At 38.5% G+C, this 21440-nt stretch overlaps 1 protein-coding gene across 1 annotated transcript in view; it reads left to right on the forward strand.

Annotated features, from left to right (window-relative positions):
* Positions 1 to 21440, forward strand: part of KCNB2 (potassium voltage-gated channel subfamily B member 2) — a 413989-nt gene that overhangs the window by 24120 nt on the left and 368429 nt on the right. The window contains exon 2 of the mRNA XM_017851597.1: positions 5746 to 6417. Coding sequence (XP_017707086.1) covers positions 5839 to 6417 — 579 coding nt within the window. The 5' untranslated portion in view covers positions 5746 to 5838. The remainder of the gene's footprint in view (positions 1 to 5745; positions 6418 to 21440) is intronic.

Raw genomic sequence — 21440 nt, forward strand, 5'->3', positions numbered from 1 at the left:
TAAATATATACATATGTTTTAAGTTGTTATAATGTTATTGGTTTTTTATTAGTAAATTTTGGAAGTGCTTTTAAAAATTGCAGCCAACAATGGAATTAAAAAACATACACTGATTTAATCTTCAGCTAACAGTTATGATGCCTTTCTCTTCAGATATCTACTGCAGATCATCTTGTGGTTCTCTGAAATATAGTTTCTACAGAAACTTATTACTTAATGCTGTACATGAAAATTTAAGAAAATGCCTTAGAGCTATATATGCAGTGATACAGACTTAAAGGTCTCAGAGCTGTTTGTTTGCAGTGCCTGCTCAGCATGTTCTAGCAACACAAAAATGAAATGTTAAACATCGCTTACATCTTTAGAAAGGTTTGCTTTTTATCTTCACAGGATCGCACATGTGACTTACCCTGCCTGGCTCCATGAAGGAAGTGTCAAGTGTATGACATAATGCTAGTATTCTTGAGACTACAGTAAACCCCACTCCCCCTCCAAACCTGGAGCCTCAAGCTGTAATTAAGATGCCATGATGAGAAAGTTATGTTTTGTCAGTTTTGGCCCTGAGCGGGTGGCAGCATAATGCTACGCTGCTGTAGAAGCAGGGTGCAGCTGTGCAAAACTCAAATGTTTGTTGTTGTTTATTGTTTACAGAGCCACTTTTTTTTTTCTCTAGAAGACTAATGAAGGGATATTGAGTACATTCGCGCTGGCTGACTGATTGTAGCAAGCTTAACTTTCAATTCATTGAATGAGGTGAAATAAATCAACAAACTGCTGAAAGAAAATATTCACTAAAATTTTGCCCTTGACATGAAAACATGTGTTCTGAGGTCTCAAACAAAAGTGTCTTCTGTTTATACTGACAATTTATGTTTATAAATTATTCACAGTTGCATAATATCTACACAATTTAAGCACTGAATTATTGCATTTTATATTACACTTATATACAGAATTGAACTGCATGATTAATTTTATGGGGTAAAAATCATTATGATAGACATAAATTCACTTACAAAAGCATGATGAGAAAATACATCATATCCACTTTAATTACTGAAATTAAAAACGTAAATTTTGCGAACGCTCTAGGGTCGTAAAACACAATACCCTTACCCACAGGGAACTGGCAGATTCATTGCTAGAAGTAAAATTTATATGGCAGAAAAGGACATAAATTTAAAATGAAAAGTTAACAGATAGAAATTAACTAAACACTAAATAAAATAAATGAAACTTTCATGATGTTCTGAAGGTAGTCTGTTTCAAGCCATGATAAATATTAAAGTAAAGGTTCTTGAAATGAAATATGAAAACCATCTTCCTCAAGAAACTAGACATGGAAAATGTTTCATTGACTGAGGCAGCATTATAACTTTATTTCTATCTGAAGTAAGGATGGTGATTGGAGGGCATGGGGAGGTAAAAGGAGCAGAATCGCAGTGAAAGGAAAAAATTAAGTGTCATAGGAAATTAAAGAATTTTAGCCATGGCCATGCCACCACTTAATGGGTGAAGAAATTAAAGTTCAATTAGCAATTGAGGGCAATGCGGAACTGAGGTGTCCTGAGCCTCAGAGCGAGCCCCTTTTATGATTCCATAGACCTCCAACTCTGTTTAGATGTTTTTATCTCCTGGAAGGTATTTTCAGCCCAGGAGGCCTCTATATTAAGATTGGCTACAGTAAACTTAATGAAGTATATATAAGTCTGAAAAAATATAGTTTGGTGTTGTGTTTAAGTGGCTGTGAGGATGGAAAGATCTAGGGATCAGGACAGGAAAAGAGGGAAAGCAAAGGAAGAAAGATAGGTAGCATGTGGCATAACAGACATGGGGGATAGTAAGAGAGAAACCCACAGAAGAAGAAATAGAAGGGAGAAAGGCAAGCAGGCAAGCAGAAAGGTTCAGTGAGTTTCAAAGGCGCTGTTGATCAGGGCTTATGCTCTGCAGCTTGCATTTATTATAGGCTTATTCTGAAGGCTTGATTAACTTTTGGAACACTATTCACAGCTCTTCAACTGCTCAGGAACTTATGCCTTTGAGCCTGCACTCTTTATCAGGTAACAAGCAAAACATTCTTTCCAGGGAGAATAAAAAATCTTTTAACCATAGTAACAATAATGAGAGCAGATCATCTTTAAATCTTAAGAAAATCAAATCAACAGGCTGTTTTCTCACCCTTAGTTTCTCTATCCCTGCTATCAAGAAAGGGTATTAAATTTCAGTGTGTCTTTTTTTGCGGGACTTGTAATCAACACTGGATTTCATATAATAGAAAGTTCTTGATCAGTGAAGAAGATGTTTTGAAATTTAAGTCTTATGACCTCTCTTCACTTGAGACATACACCCTACAAAAATGAAAATTCACTATACACAATGCACGTGAAATTGTTTAAGACAAATAGTGACCTACCAGTGACTATGATATAACATTTCCTTTTTTAATGACTTCTTCAAAATAGCAAGGCATACCATGCCCTTCACCACAAACAAATGAGATATTTGTGTCATTCTGGAGTTAATTCTCTTCCTGGAAAACCTCTTATATGATATTATAATCAGTTCAAAAATGATTTATCTTCATATTAGCATATGACATGGTGTTCAAAAAGAGTACATTTATTTTATTTTTATTTGTATTCAAATTCAAACTGCATCAGCTCACAGTTTGTTATTTATGTGGACAATTTGATGATTGATTGTTGAGATGTCAGTGTACCTACAACTAAGTTATTTAATGGAGACTCCATATTCAGATTAATCACTAGAATTGCCCTATCTCTAATATTTTCAGCTGTTTTTGCCTGATCCTGATAGTGTTGCTCAATTTTTAACATATATATTGTTCATCATCACCTGAATATAAAATTAGAACATGAACATCAGTGGCACCAAAGACAGATGCTATGAGGTGCCTGTTACGTGTGGGTTCAGTGCTCAGTAGAGAAAAGTTTGGACCCACAATCCCAGGCCTTTACTTATAATTCAATGGGAAAGACAGAACATATATGTGAAGAGAAAATTTAAAAGCTAGACTTTATTTAATAGAAACTAATATAGCTTTAATCTTAGTTTTCTTTCAGTGCTTGGAAACCAAACTTTAGGAAGAAATATGAATATTCTTATTCTATTCAGATATACCTCCTTGCAGTGAGCATTTCACATCAACAATCTCATCTAATCATCATAATATTGTGCATGAAATAGATAACATTGTCTTTTTTTGTAGATTAGAAAATTCAAGCCCAGAGAATTTAAGTTGCTTACTCAATCATTATAGATCTTCTTATTTTTGTAAATATAAGCATTTTTGTCATGTGTGATGAAAGTGTGTGTGTGTGTGTGTATGCTGAAAATATTCCTGTAACTCTGTAGTTGAAAAAATTCCTCATGCAAGTGTCTTTATTGGCCACATTTGAAATAATTCTTATATAGTCCATCTACATTTTTCATTACCTTGTCTTGTATTCATTCAAGAGGATCTTTGGCCTCCAGATGGAGAAGTAAATTTAACTTGCAGGATGGAGAAGCCAGGGGCATGCAGAAATTGGTGTGTATCTTAAAAGAGAGTTCTAATTATAAGGACCTCTTAAATCTAATAGTTTTCCCCTTTAGTATAAGCTGTTTACTGTGTGAAACATGATGTTTTATATTAAAGGTGGTATTTTGGATGAATTGCTTGAAGCTCTATGATTTTCTGCAAAAACATTATAGGGGAAGATAACTAAGAAGATGCTTGCTGCTACAGATCAGAATAACGGATCAATAAGAGGGACTACAAGAGCAGTAATACTTTAAAGAATTAGTATACAGGAGAAAAGAGCCGTGAAGCAGAAGAATACACACACATACACACACACACACACACACACAACACCCACACACATTCTGATGTATGTTATATATACATAACATATAAACACAGATGCATTTTAAATAAGTGATCCCAGTAATTCCATTTTTTTGCATTTTCTGGCCACATAGATTACTTTGGTCAGCTCTCTTGTGGAAAATAATTATGGAATGGATTAACTGTTAAATATTTATTAAACTACACTGTATAAGCACTGTGCTTGGTGATAGGAACATAATAATAGAAAAGATGGTCTTTGTCCTCAGGAGTTCCCAGCATACTATGGGAAAGGTGTATTGCAATGGTATGGTGGAAGTTTCATGATCCCACAGTGGGAATATTATGGAGAGCTTTCTGGAGGAGGTGAGGTTTGAGCTGAGTCTTGAAAAGCAAGTACTGGTCAGTCAGAAGGAAACAAGAAAGATGTTTCCAGAACACAATATGGAAAGGCCAGGAGCTTGAAAGGGAATGTTGTGTGCAATCTGGGGTTGCTGGAATATAGTGATGAGGGAAAGATGAAAAGTGAAGATGGAGAGGAGGCTGGACCTATTAGGACTAACTAGGCTTTAAAGTGCTGGTAGGACTTCAAAAATAAATTCCAATAATGATGACATTTTGCAGGATTTAAAGCATGTGAGTGGCAAGGTCAAATTTGTATCTTAGCAGAGCATTCTAATAGCTATGTGGAAAATGGTTTTTAGGTGGACAAAACCCGAGTTTGGGATCCAATTTAAGCCTGCATTAGAAGTGTAGGCAAGGCTGGCCGATTGCTTAAGCTTGGGAATTTCAGACCAGCCTGGGACATAAAAAAAAAAAAATTAGCGTGGCATGGTGGTGCAAGCCTGTAGTCCCAGCTACTTGGAAAGCTGAGGTGAGAGGATCACTTGAGCCCAGGAGGCAGAAGTTGCAGTGAGCTGAGATTGTGCCACTGCACTCCAGCCTGGGCTACAGAATGAGACTCTGTTTAAAAAAAAAAAAAAAGAAAGGAAAAGAAGTCTAGGGAAGTGATGCTGAGGATTCGAACCAGCATTGTGGTAATGGGAACCTTCGTAACAGTGTTGGAGGCGTTAAGCAATGGTTAGGAGGTATAATTGGTAAGACTTGGTGCTTATTTGGATGTGGACGGATGGATCGGAATTTCACAGAGTTTTAGTGAGGGTGACTGGGTATGGGATGGGGAAGGCCATAAATCTAAGATGGAGAATGATCAGGAACTGGTTGGGGAGATTGGCACCTAGGTCAGTTTAGCTTAAGATGTCTGTGGTTTATCTAGAAGGAGTTGATCAGGGCAAGGTGCGGTGGCTCACCCTGTAATCCTAGTACTTTGGAACGCCGAGGCAGGTGGATTGCTTGCACCCCGGAGTTCAAGACCAGCCTGGGCAACATGGAGAAACCCTGTCTCTACAAAAAACACAAGAATTAGCCAGGTGTGGTGGCACATCCCAGATACCTGGGAGGATGAGGTGGGAGGATCATCTGAGCCCAGGAGATCAAGGCTGCAGTGAGCTGTGATGGTGCCACTGCACTGCAGCCTGGGTCACAGAGAGAGACCCTGTCTCAAAAAAAAGAGTTGATCAAGCACATGGATGTTTTAGTCTGCAGCTTGAGAAAGAGGTCTCTCATGACATGTTTGGGAGTTGCCAGCCTATAGGTATATATCATTGAATACACAGCCTCTTCTGTGTAGTACACTGTGTTGTCTTTTCCCCCCTTTCCTATATCCTAAAGGAAAGATGTATATCTCCAAAAGTATCTAGTCGTTAATATTGTACCTTCTGGTTGTATTCAGTCGTTAATAGTGTACCTTCTGCTTGTAACAACAGAATGATCCCATAGAACAGGAAATACTCTAGGAAAATGCAAGTAACCAAGTGATTGTTGCTTTCTTCCAGCTTTGTCAGTGGAAATGCCTGCCCCAGAAGGATATTGCTTCAGTTGACCTCATTTTTTAAGGACCCTGGCTCTGCGGCTTTGTCTAGTTCAAAATGGCAGAAAAGGCTCCCCCGGGCTTAAACAGGAAGACTTCAAGGTCGACACTTTCTCTTCCTCCAGAGCCTGTGGACATTATCCGGAGCAAAACATGCTCCAGGAGAGTTAAAATCAACGTGGGGGGCCTCAACCACGAAGTCCTGTGGAGAACGCTGGACAGGCTGCCCAGGACGCGCCTGGGGAAGCTTCGAGACTGCAACACACACGAGAGCCTCCTGGAAGTGTGCGATGACTATAATCTGAACGAGAACGAGTATTTCTTTGATCGGCATCCAGGAGCCTTCACTTCCATTTTAAATTTCTACCGGACAGGGAAACTCCATATGATGGAAGAAATGTGTGCACTTTCTTTTGGCCAAGAACTTGATTACTGGGGGATTGATGAGATCTACTTAGAGTCCTGCTGCCAGGCCAGATATCATCAAAAAAAAGAACAAATGAACGAAGAACTGAGGCGAGAGGCAGAGACTATGCGAGAGCGAGAAGGAGAAGAGTTTGATAATACCTGCTGCCCTGATAAAAGGAAGAAACTGTGGGACTTGCTGGAGAAACCTAACTCATCAGTGGCTGCAAAGGTATGAAACCTATGGTATTGCTTGCCTGTCTGTGGTCAGAAAAGATGCAACCTACATTCAAGAGAGTATAACTTTTTTTTTACTGTTTTAGTAACACAGAACAAAGCATAGCTACACAGACAGTGAAAAACTCCTTTCCAAAATCTTATTTAGTCCAATATAGTAACTCATCCTGGTTAATGTCATAAAGTGGCATTACCCTTTCATAAATAATAATTATTGTGTGTAGAAAGGGGCATGAGCAACAGAGGGTGAAAGAGAGTCCTCATTTTCCTGGCGCTGTATCATGTTGGTGACTTGGAGGTTGAGGAGAAAGCCCTAGCTCAGACTCATCAGGCACTGAGTCTTGTGGAAGATGAGGGCCTGAGCTCCATCTTGAACAAAGGGAAGGTACTGTCACTGGAAGGAGAGGAGGTACCTCTTAGCCTGGCTCTGTAGAGGATCAAGGAAAGAAACGAGAGCATGGCCCCAGGTAGCTCAGAGGGCAGGCACCACACACATGAGGAAGGGACTGTTTTACTAAGCTGTGTAAAAAATGAGTCAATGTCCAGAATGCATCCACGTACCCCTCCCCGCCCTTGTGAGGCCTCCTTTAACAGTGCATGTTTCTGACTGTTGTTGAATTTTTTTTTTTTTTTTTACAATTGAGGTATTACCATGTCTGAGTTCATAAAGTATTTACTTAAAATGAAAGCAAATTCATATTTCCCCATTGTGACTGCATGTATCTAAATCTCACAGTAAATTTTTTGTCACTAATTCCAGTATATAATTCAACTGTGTGATTGTCTAATTTTATCCAGAGCTTTCAAAGTTAGCCCAAACCAATTTCCACTCCATATATTTAGTTCTGTATTGCAGTATGAATGATAAGTAAAAATTCAAAAAGCCATCTTTAGCTGCAGGGGTATAGTATTGACATTTTGTGCATAATGGATGAAAATGGAGTACGGAATGGAGAAGGGAAGAGTGTGTCATCACATGAATTCTTTTGATTATTTACTGTTTTTTCTAATATATTCTCTCTTGTAAACAAACGGTAATGATTTCAGAATTTGTAATAGACCATATGAGATTTTTGACTGGAAATTAAGATTCTACATGATAATCTATAGCACATAAATAATGTAAATAATAAGCTAATGCAGATGATTGTAAAACTGCTTTTTGTTTGGTTTTCTTTCTGGTTGACTTCTAAAGGCATTTTACTTTCCAGCCAGGACATGCACCTAAGTGAAATAAAATGATATCTGTTGTCTATAACAAAGAAATGCATATTTTGTGGCAAATGGAAGACTTTAGGTTTTTTTGTAGTGTTGGATAAGTTGTTTCCTTTCACTTAACTTGTAAGAAAAAAATAAATGTGCCATATTTGTGGGTTTTGATTGAGAAAGGCTACTGCTCTTTCCAATATCAAGTGTTTAGGTACATACTTGAGTTACTACTAAAAATATGGAGTGAATTTTGAAAATGAATGAGACAGATTCTGGAGTTAAGTGAGTATTGTGGGTGTTAAATGAGTTCTTTCAAGCCTTTAGGCAACTAAGGAATAAATCATTGTTCCGTCAAAAGTTCCAGAGAAAGTTAGCCAACTATATAAAAATAAAGCAATTAAGTCAAAGACAATTTGAAAGGTTACTGTAGTTTATTTGTTCATAATGACATTATTAACCTATATCTAAAGTTAAGTACTATTACAGAAGAAATTTAAGATATATGTATATTTTCCCGAAGAATTTCTCACAAGGATAGAATAAGGTCAATAACCTGATTTCCTACACAAGGTAGTTCATTTAATCTGTAAATTTTAGAAGAAATAGCCATTTCTTAATCTCTAAGAAGGTAACTATGACCACAGCTCATTACAATAGACCTTTACATATGCATCCAACATATTATTTAAGTTTGCTTCAAATTGTGTCTGTATGAATAGACAAGAAATCTACCTACAAACTCTACCCAGCAGCCAAAGACGTTGGTTTTGGAAAATTTTATGCAGTTATAAATGGTAAATTTGTTTCCACATTGTTAATCAAGCTAAGTCAATCTTCACTATAAGTTGATTCTTTACTAAATTTCCATACAGGATTTATGTTTGTTTATAGTCTACATTTTCCTCTCTGTTTGAATAGTGAAATATTATGGAAATTATTTACATTCGATTATATAGTAGTTTAGTGAAATTATTGTTCGTTTGTCTGAGGTTTAGAGCCTTTTAAAAATGGCTCTGTGTAATGTCTTATATAAACCACTACCTTTTCCTGTACTCTTCTCGAGTCCTATAACTTGTTTTTTTTTTTTTTTTTTTTTTCTTTCTGGAGTAATTCTTGGTGAGGGGAGTGGTAATGCAGGTATGTGTGGATAGTATTTTCACAACTTAAGAAAAAGTAGTAATATTACAGCTGCAATAGGGTGATATTCTAGCCCTCACTATTTACTTTATTGTGTGGGTACATCAGGCTCTTTCCTATGTTGTGAAGCCCTTGTGTAGGAATGCTTGGAACCTTCGTATTCATCCTCACTTGCTTAGGAGGTAAGATAGCTTTAAAGCAGAATATCTGTAGACCTTGCCTTTCCAGTTTTTTGCTTATTCAGTATGATAATTTAGTTGAACATATGCTCTATGTGTGCCACACACATTAAAGTAGGTACTTAGACACTCCATTCTTTCCAGAATTTAAAACTATCCTTAAAATATTCTCTTATCTTTAACTGGGATTTCATATCATTGAAAATATTTGTGTGTTTTCTCTTTCAGTTTTGTATAACTTAATAGATTCCTGTAATGAAGAAAGTATAAAAGTTATAAGATTATTTGCCAAATCCCTAGTATGGAAGGAAAAATTTGACCCTCTCTATCAGGTGTTGCATAACAGGCTAAAATATCTATTCTTTGATATGAAATAAATACTCAGTTAAGTAATAATTGTTCAGCCCATGCTATATGCATCCCCTATGATATAAAAAATTATTACAAGGTCAGTTGGCCTATTATTTTTGTCTTTGGGTATTTCTCTGACAATAACAAGTCAACTCGTTTGGAACATGTTCCCTGGTGTCACATAAGGAGCCACTTCTCTTACTTGGATGTTCTGGTATATTAATACCTGAAAAAAAAGCCAAAACGGGGTTTAACAATGTGGTATATCTGAAATATTACATTTAACAAATTAACATTTTTGCACACATATATAAAACCATGAAATATAATCATACTATTCAAAACATAATGACAGGGAGAATAGAAATACTTATTTCTTAGTTCTCTGGGATATGGTGTGACTTGGTAATGAGACACAGGTTTATATCTGTATGATGGACTCTGTCTTTTTGACTCTTGTCAGTGTATGTTGGTGACTGTACATGCCCTCATACAGAAATAATGTACACAGTTTAATTTGAGGTGGTTTGTGAATGTGTGGCTCAGCTGAATGGGCCCAGGGCATGACTGGAACGACTCCCTGGGTTACCACGACAGGAATTGCTGACTTTAGTGTGCCTTTCATAGGATCGTGCAAGGGGAAGAAAAGGGCTCAACTTGCTGCCAGTTTCTTGGGCAAAAATTGGAAATCGACTTGATCCTGTACCTCTTCCAGGTCATGGCAATTTAGTCAGTCTCTGGACTGGAAACATTTTTCTCTCTTTTCCTTGGCTTCTTCCCAAGTAAACTGCAGTAGCTATTTCCCTGTAAATATTGCATATAGTGACGTCAGTCTAAAAGGTGTTTAAAAGCATATTTGAGAAATGGGTCTTGTGGCAGGCAATATTCTCAGCCTTTGGGATGAAACAACAATCAGGAAGTAGCACAGCCCACCTGAGATCTGAAAGAAACTAGACTCATCAGTACCACACAGGGCCCTCACTTTGGATGTCTTAAGAAGGTCAAGAACAAAGGAAATCATCTGGGTTTCCAGCAAATCCAGGAATCTGGGCTCATGGCTGAGTCCTCTGAGGGAAGACTCCCTCTAAGAGCATAAGTGCATGTGTGTGCTGGGCAGTGCCAGACAACAGGCTGATCTCAGGTGTCAGGTCAGGAAGCTAGAACGTAAGCAGCCCTTATTGGATAAGAACAGCAGGAGGCGAAATCTGCGGAAACACTTTTCTATTCATCTGAACCAAACAGTGAGAGCACACAGCAGCTTTTTCGGGGCAGCATACAGGTCAAGTGGGGGCATGGTTTAGGACCTGCTTTCCACTCCTAAGTTTCCTCATTTATGCATAGCCACTACTTCCTCCCTCCCTTTCCCCCACTCCTCTTCCCCCTCCTCCTCTCTCTCTCATTCACTCTCTCTCTCTCTCTCTCTCTCTCTCTCTCTCACACACACACACACATACACACGCACATACATGTCTTGTGCCCCTCAGGAACTGGCTTTATTTTAGTTTAAGAAAAGTGGGGAATGATTGACTAGAGAAATATTTCTCCACTTTTTTTCATCAATAGCCACCTACAGAGAAAAATTAAGTTAAACGAAAAATGGAGTTCAGAGGGCCACAAATGATGGTACTATGTAAGTTTTTTTATTCCTCCTCACTAGCACCAATTTTCTCTCCCTGAAAATGCATGGAACGGAGGGAAGGAGATAACCGTGTTTCTTGCCTGCATCTTATTCCCTCTATACATCCACAGGTCCATTGTTGTTGGCATGGTGCAGCACGGCACCTGAAGGGCCAGGAGACCATAGCCATCCTTGGATCAAGTCGGGAGCTGGTGGTGGCAGATGGGTAGTCTGTGCTTGGAAATTCAGCTCTCCACAGAGCCAGGAGCCCAAATTATGTTTCTTAGATACTAGTACCTGTTTGGTTGCCCTGTTGATAACTCCTTGAGAACTATCTCCCTATTCCAACTAAATTAGAGTGTAGGCCTTTCAAGCCACAGAAATAGCAAAAAGAAAATAAATCAAGACAAAACAAAAACTACTGTGTACTTATCAAGGGAGAAAGAATACATAACATTCTCATTCTATTTATAGTGTATGGATCAGTTATTCTAATGCTTTGAATGAAAAATGAAGGAAGGCATTGAAACAGAATCATAAGTGATTTTCTTTCAGTTCAAGAACAGAACTTTCACATGTTATGCTTGTAAGTAGATCCAGCCAAGTGAACAACTTGGGCTGTGTAACACTTTGTTTAGTTTTCTGATGACCATCTTAGTGGTAAGAAAATATAACAGGCATTAAAACCACAAATGAGCCAAAAACATGAAGTGATGCAGTGTGAACAACACAGATACCCCTCTACATTGAGGCCCCTCTGTGTACTGTGCAGTGCTCTCCTCTACATTGAGGCCCCTCTGTGTACCGTGCAGTGCTCTCCTCTACATTGAGGCCCCTCTGTGTACCGTGCAGTGCTCTCCTCTACATTGAGGCCCTCTGTGTACTGTGCAGTGCTCTCCTCTACATTGAGGCCCTCTGTGTACTGTGCAGTGCTCTCCTCTACATTGAAGGCCCTCTGTGTACTGTGCAGTGCTCTCCTCTACATTGAGACCCCTCTGTGTACCGTGCAGTGCTCTCCTCTGCATTGAGGCACCTCTTTGTACTGAGCAGTACTCTCATTCTTATCTGCAGTGGGCTAATTATTATGCTAGTCATACTGTTTCTTTATTGGTGGCTTATCATTTTCCTTTCTTCCCCTTTCCTCTCTGCATCCCATCTGTACAGATTAAGCTGTTTGTGTTCTTCCAATAACATAGCATAAGAGTTCAGAGATGTTAACAGATGATAGAATTTAAAAGAACTTGGCCAATCTGCAGAGGTTTAGCTTGAAGATTTGCGTTTCCCTTTCGTAAAGTGTATCATCCATGAAGACTAACAGGTCATAAACCTGAAAGAAATAAGGCATAAGAAAATAAAACAGATAAGATAGAAAACACCATTGGGTTTTGGTTTAAATGTCTCAAATTTTTGTTGTTGTTGTTGTTGTTGTTGTTGTTGTTGAGACAGAGTCTCGCTCGTCGCCCGGGGTGGAGTGCAGTGGCCGGATCTCAGCTCACTGCAAGCTCCGCCTCCCGGGTTTACGCCATTCTCCTGCCTGAGCCTCCCGAGTAGCTGGGACTACAGGCGTCCGCCACCTCGCCCGGCTAGTTTTTTGTATTTTTTAGTAGCGACGGGGTTTCACCGTGTTAGCCAGGATGGTCTCGATCTCCTGACCTCGTGATCCGCCCGTCTCGGCCTCCCAAAGTGCTGGGATTACAGGCTTGAGCCACCGCGCCCGGCCTCAAATACGTTTTTTAGCTGTAGTGATCCTATTTCTAGATCCACGCTTCTCTGCTTTCCCGGAAAGGCTGCCCTGAAAACTTAACCACTGTTCAGTTGGCCACATTTGGTCATGGGAGAGAAGGGCAAGAAAAGAAGAAGAAGAAGTCATAAAAAGCTCACACCCCCACATCCCATTGTAACCTAGGGTACCATATGTTCTGGTTTTATGGAGATAGTCTTGGCTAATACCTTTTGTCCATGTCTAATTATTAATAGCGTTTCTTTTTACTCTTCAAAGTGTCCCAGTTTGCACAATGAACTAAGTCATCACCTTGCAAGTGAATATTTTTGAAAAAGTAAATTACCCAAGAATCATGCACTTTTTTATTCCTCTTTGCTTCTTGGTTGCATCTGAAGAGGGCTAGTCTTAATATCCAAGCAGTTTTTCCATCTCTTTAGAAAAATCATTAGTTTTCATTAATATTAAAAGACATCAGATTATTTTCAAGCTTTATTTTTTAAACCTCAATAAATACAGTAATTATCATTTTCAATGTTAAAAAATGAGTTATTTCTATATTACTTAGTGTTATCACAAAATAGAGTACATCAGCAGTATTTAAATATTCTGGCTTTGAAAATTTATATACACTGCTTTGATTATTAGCAAGTTTGTTTTCTTTATTTCAAGTGAGAGTGTTTGTAAAATAAATGATCTACTCTTTTAGGTAAGCGTAAGTATTATGAAGGAAGGTTGCAATATTTAACACTGTCCACTTTGGAATACTCTAGAAGGATTTGAATACTGTTTTTGATTAAGTCTTCTTATCTGAGCTTTATCTATCATTAAAAGGAAGAAGAAAAACAAATACTTTCCAAATGCTAAGAGTTTATAAGAAATTTCCCATGGGGCATATACCTTGACTTCAGGTAGCCACCCTGTATTGTTTACTTTTAAGCATTTATGTTCTCTAGTGGAACTTCAATCTGAAAGTCCATCTGATAAGTACGTGAAATTGCTTTGATTCCTCAAGGAGATGGTTGGTCATTGTCTTATCCATGTTTGTTTATATTGTTACTATTTAGCTTCCCCCCACCCGCGCCCCAGCATGTTGCAGAGAATCTTATAAGGATTGATACATTGATATATATGGTATATATTGATATACTAATAGTCATACTATTGATTAGCATTGTGATTGTGATATGGTATAGATACAGCAGTTAGTTATACTGGGACTAAACATGAGAAGATGCTATTTTGAATGTCACTGATATTTTCCTTTTTCTTAGCCACTTTTATATTTTATAGAAATATTTGGCATATAATATGAAACAAAATATTCTCTTCCCAGAGATCCTATAGGATTATTTGTTAAGGAGTGTTGAATTAGTCAGTTTTATTGAATATTACATATCACATATAAAATATTGAATATTTTATTGAATGCTAGATATTGCATAAATTGAATCATGAAAACTAAACAGCTTTGGGCACTTTATTAACTTTAATTCCTCTACATTTCTAGTTTGTTCCACAAAAAAGGCAGTCCACTGGAAATACATACACTAATTATTCAAATAAAATTTAAAATAATTCAGAGCAAAAAACAGAACGAGAAGAAACGTATTTTAAATCATCACAGTAACTCTAAAGAATGCTTTGTTTTCCACAAAATGTTTCAAATTATTTAATTAACAAATGACAATCTTATAATTTTTTAGAGTTTGAAATTCGTAAACAAAATATGTTCATAATTTTTAAAACTTGCCTTTCTGGCCCTACCTGACATTTTAACTGACCCCAAGTAAGAGCCATTCTTAACTTAGAGACTCTGTCTGTATACCCCTTTGAATTGATCATTCGGATAAAGGAAGGTGTTTTCCTTTATCATAATTAACAAAGTTGATTTAAAAAAAAATTGTGATCAAAACATGGTTCTAAAGGAAAAAAAAAAGTTGCTAAAATACAATTCATGAAATAACCATAGATTACAATAGTTATTTTTGTTTTGAGCATTGACTTAACATTGGTGGTTTGATTCTATTTGAGAATAACCATAGAGTTCCATGGCATTCGGTAATCTGTAATGCCCCGAGGCATAAATCTGCATTATGTATAATGTGAGCTTGGTGTATAGGAGCTAGTGACTGAGAGGGAGCAAGCTTAGTTCGTCACCCAACGCTGTCCACTTTACTCAATTTGTTTCTTTCTCCTCATTGTTATTTGCACTAGCTCTCGTTAAATGTTACTGTATTTATAAGGGAGATTATGTGGCATAGTAGAAATTTATAAAGCTCTCAGGACACATCCCTCATTAAAAATATTCTATCTGAGTATTCTAAGAGGTGGTAGAAGCTTTTTAAGATAGCAGTAAGCTTGGGAATTATTTTTGCCCATTAACAGCCTGTTTGGTCATTAAAATTCTTCCTCCCTCTGCAGCAGGTCAGAGAAAGACAAAGGTGACCCCATGCCACACCAGCAAGCTGTTCCACATAGTATGTGGGCATTGGCGGCAAGCTGCACTTACTGTATCTATCAGCAACATCCAGTTCTTAACCTCCTTTCCCAGTGTCTCCTGGACTGTAGTTGATGATCACTTTAGAGTTTATAAGCAGAACGTTGAAGGACTTGAAGAGACTGAGACTTCTCTGCAATGGTAATGTCAGGCTTAACACAAACATAATGAAGCTAGAATAAAACAGCTACTTATGGATGAATGAGGAACAGAGACATGTAGTAACTGACACAGAGGCAGGAAATAGAAAAATGGAAGAGGAAGACATTTGCTTTCATCTCTCTAAAGTTTTTCCAGGAGATACTAGGAACTAACAGAATTATACCAGACTTTCCACCTATATAGTATTTATTTATAGGCTGTGTATATATCTAGGTTTAAGTTAACTCCTTAACTAATGCATAAAATGAGTGTATTTTTACACTTAAATCATTTCCTTTAATGTCTTTAGAAAGTTTTAAGTAAAAGGATTCCTGTGGATATTACTAAGGACAGGTACCTGAACCCAACTGATGTTTGTCAAGTTTCTGTGTCTAGGGTGGCTGAAGCTGGTAGCAGCAGCCCACACTGAGTGGCACAGACAAAGTCTATTGTATGTGCCCGTGTGTGTGTGTGTGTGTGTGTGTGAGAGAGAGAGAGAGAGAGAGAGAGAGAGAGAGAGAGAGAGAAAGAGAGATGTTACTTTTACATACTACCACCTCTCCATTAGGGTATGTTCTATTATAAAGAACCCACTTGCAGAAAAAGCAATGAACTTCAGCATGTATTTGGCAATTTAGAGTAGATGCAACTTTGTCATCCACATAAGACAGTCAGCCCGTTCAGAATACAAACTTTTGTGATAACCTGATAGGGCATGAAAATTCATAGGAAGCGCTCTAATGGTCCAAGAATAGAAGGAAGAAATATTTTTATTAGTCTCCCAAGATTTTGTTTCAGGACGCTAGAGGTCATTGCCACCTAGATTTCATGCTTTAACTTCTCTCTCATTGAGTCATTCGTGATGCAACCACAAGTGTTGAATGCCACTTTAAATAACTACTTCAAGCCTACGCCACAGCAGTGCCAAGGACAGCCAAGTCAACCCGGTGCAGCTCCAGATGGGTTTGCTTGGTTGCAGCATCTGTCACTGCAACCAACCTCAGGATATTTGCACAGGAGAGGAAGAATCCTAGCCTTCAAGTCATCATTTTAGCTTTAATCAATATACTATCTAGAGCTCAATTTGGAATATTGAAGGGCAGTTGTCCCATCTGGTGTCATCTAAGTTAAGTTCTCAACCAAATGGATTCTTCAAATATAGATTTTGTAAAACATTCAAATTTTAGTTTGTATCTTAGAATTGCATTTGTTTCTGGCAATATTTTATATAGGACTATCTAACTTGTATATTCATGTCATAGCATGTAGTTTTATTCAGGATTTGGTTGAATTAAAACATAAATCAATGAAACTATGAAGAACAGCAACAGATTCATGCTGTGATAAATTAGATGTATTTCATTAATACAATGGCAATTTTCTTTCACTTTGGGAAACCAGCAGAGACCCTACATAATATCCTTGAGGTGAGCAACCTGTTCTGTTTCAGAGCATGTTTTAGCTTACAGGCAGAGAAACATTAGTAGGTAATCTTATTTTCTGAAAGGTGATAATTTGCCATACTACAGATGGAATGAACTATGTATGCAGTGGAAATATGAAATAGTAGGCCAGAGTCTAGGATAACATGAATTTGCCATTCATATTTGCTATATAAAAAAGCTAACACAGTTTATTATATTTCTTAAAAGAATTCTGCAGGTGTGAAAATTATTGTGTTATATAAGTAAGGTTATTGCATTATGAGTAATATTAAAATTCAAAGCAAAAAAAAAATCTGCTTTAAGTCCTAGTCTTTATTTTTCAGACTCTAGCTTATGAGCCATTATAAATATTTTAAATTGCATGGAATATTTAGCAAGTGTTAGTCACACACAACTTTTAAAAATAGTTTTATATACAGATTAGCCTGAGGAAACTTTAAGGCAGTAAACTGTTTTGATAGGCAGATTTTAATAATATATCAAGTGTATTAATGAGCTTAAAGAAATAAATATTATAATGGAAAAAAACTGTTTTGGATTCTTTGTTTACCTGTCTTGGTTATTTGGCAAATGCCAAAGCTTTGATGAGCTTTTCTCCCTGGTTGCACTTTGATGCATACATTTAAAAATAAGTGAGCATGAAGATCAGATGACAGGCCTTTGCTGTTTATCTGACCTGGCTGTGGTGGCGTGGCCTCATGGTGTACTTTCTGTGCAGAAGAGGTTCTCTAAGGCACCATATTGCCACCAATGGGAATTTGGAAAATATGCAGATGTCATTTTCATTGCAGCACGGCCCAAATAAGGAAATGCCTTTCTTTCTTCCTTCAGCCATTATTTTATCTCTGCCTGAGGAGGTTCTGTTAATTTCTACATACTTGCTTCTTAGCTCCTGTCCCACTGCCTGCTCTGCTCAGAGCCCCACTGAGCTCCTCGAGAGCCCTCCTCACCTAGGACTGTTTGGGTTATACTTTACTGAACACCTATTGATTTTCTATTGAATTTCTTTGGCTCCAGTCAGACGTCACAATTCTTTTTCATCTGGTTGTAAATCTTTTCATGAGTTGATGTCTACTTAAATTTTCACAAAATTGAATATTGTAAGAGTCTGAATTGAAGAAGCTAGCTCACCCTCCACATGAATTTCATTTGGATTTTAACCTATAAAGGAGGTGTGTGTTTTTCTTTATCCTAAAGCATCTGAGGCTGAGACAAGGTAGAATTTTCTCTCATCAACTCTTTAAAATCAGCATCTACATAATAATTTTCCTCTCCCTTTGAGAGAAGCTGCTTCTTCACCCACCGTCTGCCCTCCTTTAATCCGTGAACTCAGGCTGTGCAAGTTAAGCTGGTTTTACTTTCCGCTTTCTCATAATAGCATCACTATCCCCAGAGCCTTCTGTTTTGAGCAGAAATTTAACTCTGGGGAAAGAGACTGTTAATTGATACCTAATACAGTAACAGATGCTTTTCACAAGGCTGTATTAGCTTCTGTTTTCAAAGTCCTCTGTGAGGTATGGATACAACTTCCTAGTATCATCAGAGTGTTCTTGCAACCCTTACTATATCTTCTTGTTCTGAGACCAGTTCTTTTCTAACAATACTGCTTCCTTCCCAACCTGGGGAAGAAAAGGAACTTGTTCCCTGCAGGCCAGGTTCATGAAGTGAAAAGTACTTTCTCATGTCCCCTCAGTGATTAATATGACTTTCTCAAAATAGCAGGAGGGGAGAAATTTATATTTGTATTGAGTGTCTGCTATGTGCCATACACTGAGCTTGGTGATTTTTGGTGTTGACTCTACAACTTTTTCTGTAAAGGGTCAGAGAGTCACTGTTTTCTGCTCTGTGGGCCATAAGGTTTCTGTTGCAACTATTCAGCTCTGCTGTTTTGGTGAGAAAGCAACCATGGGCACTATGGAAACCAATGGAAGTAGCTGGATTCCTATACAACTTGACAGCAGGTGAATTAAGCCCACAGGCCATAGTTTGCCAACCACTACTTTATATCAATCCTATGAGAACACATCATTAATTGTATTACAGAGATTAGAGAGTTGAAACCCAGAAATATCAAATGTGTGTCGAGTGTCCCACACTAATGCCATGTTTGATATTCATACCCAATCTAGCCACAGCCTGGCTTTCCCACAGTTGTATTACTAGTTGTATTTTTCATTCCTTTCCCATCATTGACAATATTCTCATCACATCTTGATATTCACTGAAGGCTTTGGTTTATCACTTAAGATCATCTTATACCCTACCCACTTGCTATCCCACAGGACAACAAGGAATCATAAATTCCACCCTAGATGTTTCACATTTTGAACTCTGTTAGCATATGGATAAAACTAGTCTGTCTTTGGGATCTTGAATACTATTTGCAACCATGGAGCCCCCTTCCATTTCCCACTAAATCTACACTTTGTCCCTATTGCAAGCTCTTTTACCTTTACTTATCCTATTCTTTTTCTACTGAGTTAGGACCACTGGATGCACTGCTGTGATCTAGACCTCGATCATCTCATGCTTGGACTATTGTTGTAAGTCATGAACTGGACATTTTCATTTCATTCCCGGCCTCCCCCCTCAATCCTAATCCATTCTCCATTTAGCCAACAGAATTAAGATATGTCTTTCTTGTGGGCCACTCCTGAATTAAAAACTGCAATGATTCCCCACTGCCTGCAGTCTAGTCCAAACTCCTTAGCATTGCATTTAAGATGCCTCACAACCCTCCTATATTATCACATGCCTTACCGCTTCTCAAACACAGTGCCCCAGGTGTTGCAGACTACCAACCATTCCTAGACAGGTTGTTCAGTGAACTCAACAGAGTGTTTCCACATGGCTATATCCATCCAGAAGGGACATCATTTTTTTCTAGTTTGCACAAATGTGCCTCATATACCAGCTGCAGCCACACCTGCATGCACTTGGCACAGTCACACCCCTATGGCCACCACTACTTCCTTCTCTGTCCTTCTTTCTGTCTCAGCTCATATGTCATGCTCCTGTGAAGTCTGTCTGATTCTCCCTCTCACCTGTTTTCCCCTAGTTCTGTCTTCATCTTTGTAATCTCGTGATTTTGACTGTGCTGTGTTCAACTGCTCAGCTAGGTTGCAGCATTTGAAGAATCCGACCATGTTTCTTATCTTCAATTACTGATACCTAGCATAGCTCCTGACACATAAAGAACACTGACTGTGCCTCTGAATGGCACAGAAGGGCAGGAATAACAGCAAAACTAAATGTTCCACAATATTCCTATTTCTCTGTGAAGACTAAATAGCATAGATAGAGGTTGGGTATCTGATTCTAGCGAGTAGACCTGAGTAATGCTGGGTTTGTTTTCAACAGTTTAAGAAAGCCGAATGTCTTCCTGGTTTTAAATGGTTGTACGTTTTCGATATTGGCTGAGAACCACAGATGTGGGCTTTACATTTTTACATTGTATAAACTCTCCATCTAAAATAGCAGTGTAGGCTGCTCTGTATGCCACAGGGTTTATGCAAAGAAAGGAATCAGGTGCTGCTGACAGGCAGGTTTGCAGATGCTTTGCTTTGCTTTGCAAGGGTTGCTCATTTGGTTATCTGAACTGTAGGCTCTGGGAACTATTGTCACAGGTAAAATGTAGCCTTTGTGTGGAGGAGAGCTTGATCTGACCCCCAGGGGATAGGCAGCCCTTCTACCACTGATGGCAGATGGATAGATTACTTATTTAGGTTCAACCATCCACCCTTTACAGGACCTGGGCCCCAAGTGGGGTTTGTGAAGCAGGTTTAAGTGCACTGGTTACCAAATCATCTGAGTCTAATGAGACAGAACACCCCCACGTATAAGTTACATGAAGCAGATTTATTACTTACAGATAGGCAGCAAGGGACAATAGAAACCCGGAAGTCAGGGCAAGCTGCATCCCCCAAGGCTCAGGAAAGCTGCCCAGGGCAGATGGAATCTTGTCTGCATGTGCCCTACTTGCACTGCAGCTGAGGGACCCCGGAAGGCATCCTGTTCTCGGCTTTAAGAAACTAAAGCTTTGAAAGGCATCCCATTTCTGCGGGAGACTGGAATAGAGCCCTAGCTGTTCTGGCCAGTCCCTGTTTCAGACGTTGCACTTCCAGCACAGTCTACAGTTATTCTAGAGAGCTACAGGCAAGAAAGGGAGGAGTCTGTGTTGGTACAAGGCCACCCAGGGAGCTGTCTCTCAGAGCTATCCCAGTACTCAGGAGAAGTCACAAATGTGGATAAGTCCAGAGTTTGAAACAAGATAGATCTCCGAGATAATGTCTTTTTGTGAGCATTTGAAGATAGTCTGAAACAAATAAGTTCTTTTTAAAACTTGTACGATTTTAGAGACAAGATCTTGCTCTTTTGCTCAGGCTACAGTGCAGTGATGCCATCAGAGCTCGCCGTAACCTCAAACCCCTGGGCTCAAGCAATTCTCCTGCCTCAGCCTCCTGAGTAGCTGGGACTATAGATGAGCACCACCACACCCAACTAATTTTTTTAAATTTTTTTTTTTTGTAGAGACGAGGTCTTGTAATGTTGCCAGCCTGGTCTCAAACAGCCTCAAGCGAGCCTCCCATGTAGGCTTCCCAAAGTGCTGGTATTATAGGCATAAGCCACCATGCCCGGCTTTGAAAAAATAAATTCTTAATGGTGTAATGTGAAAAGAGGAAATCAAGAATCTTTATTTTACTACAAAAGGTAAAAGA

This window comes from Rhinopithecus bieti, unplaced genomic scaffold (genome assembly GCF_001698545.2).
Source record: "Rhinopithecus bieti isolate Rb0 unplaced genomic scaffold, ASM169854v2 scaffold_32422, whole genome shotgun sequence".
Classification (NCBI taxonomy): domain Eukaryota; kingdom Metazoa; phylum Chordata; class Mammalia; order Primates; family Cercopithecidae; genus Rhinopithecus; species Rhinopithecus bieti.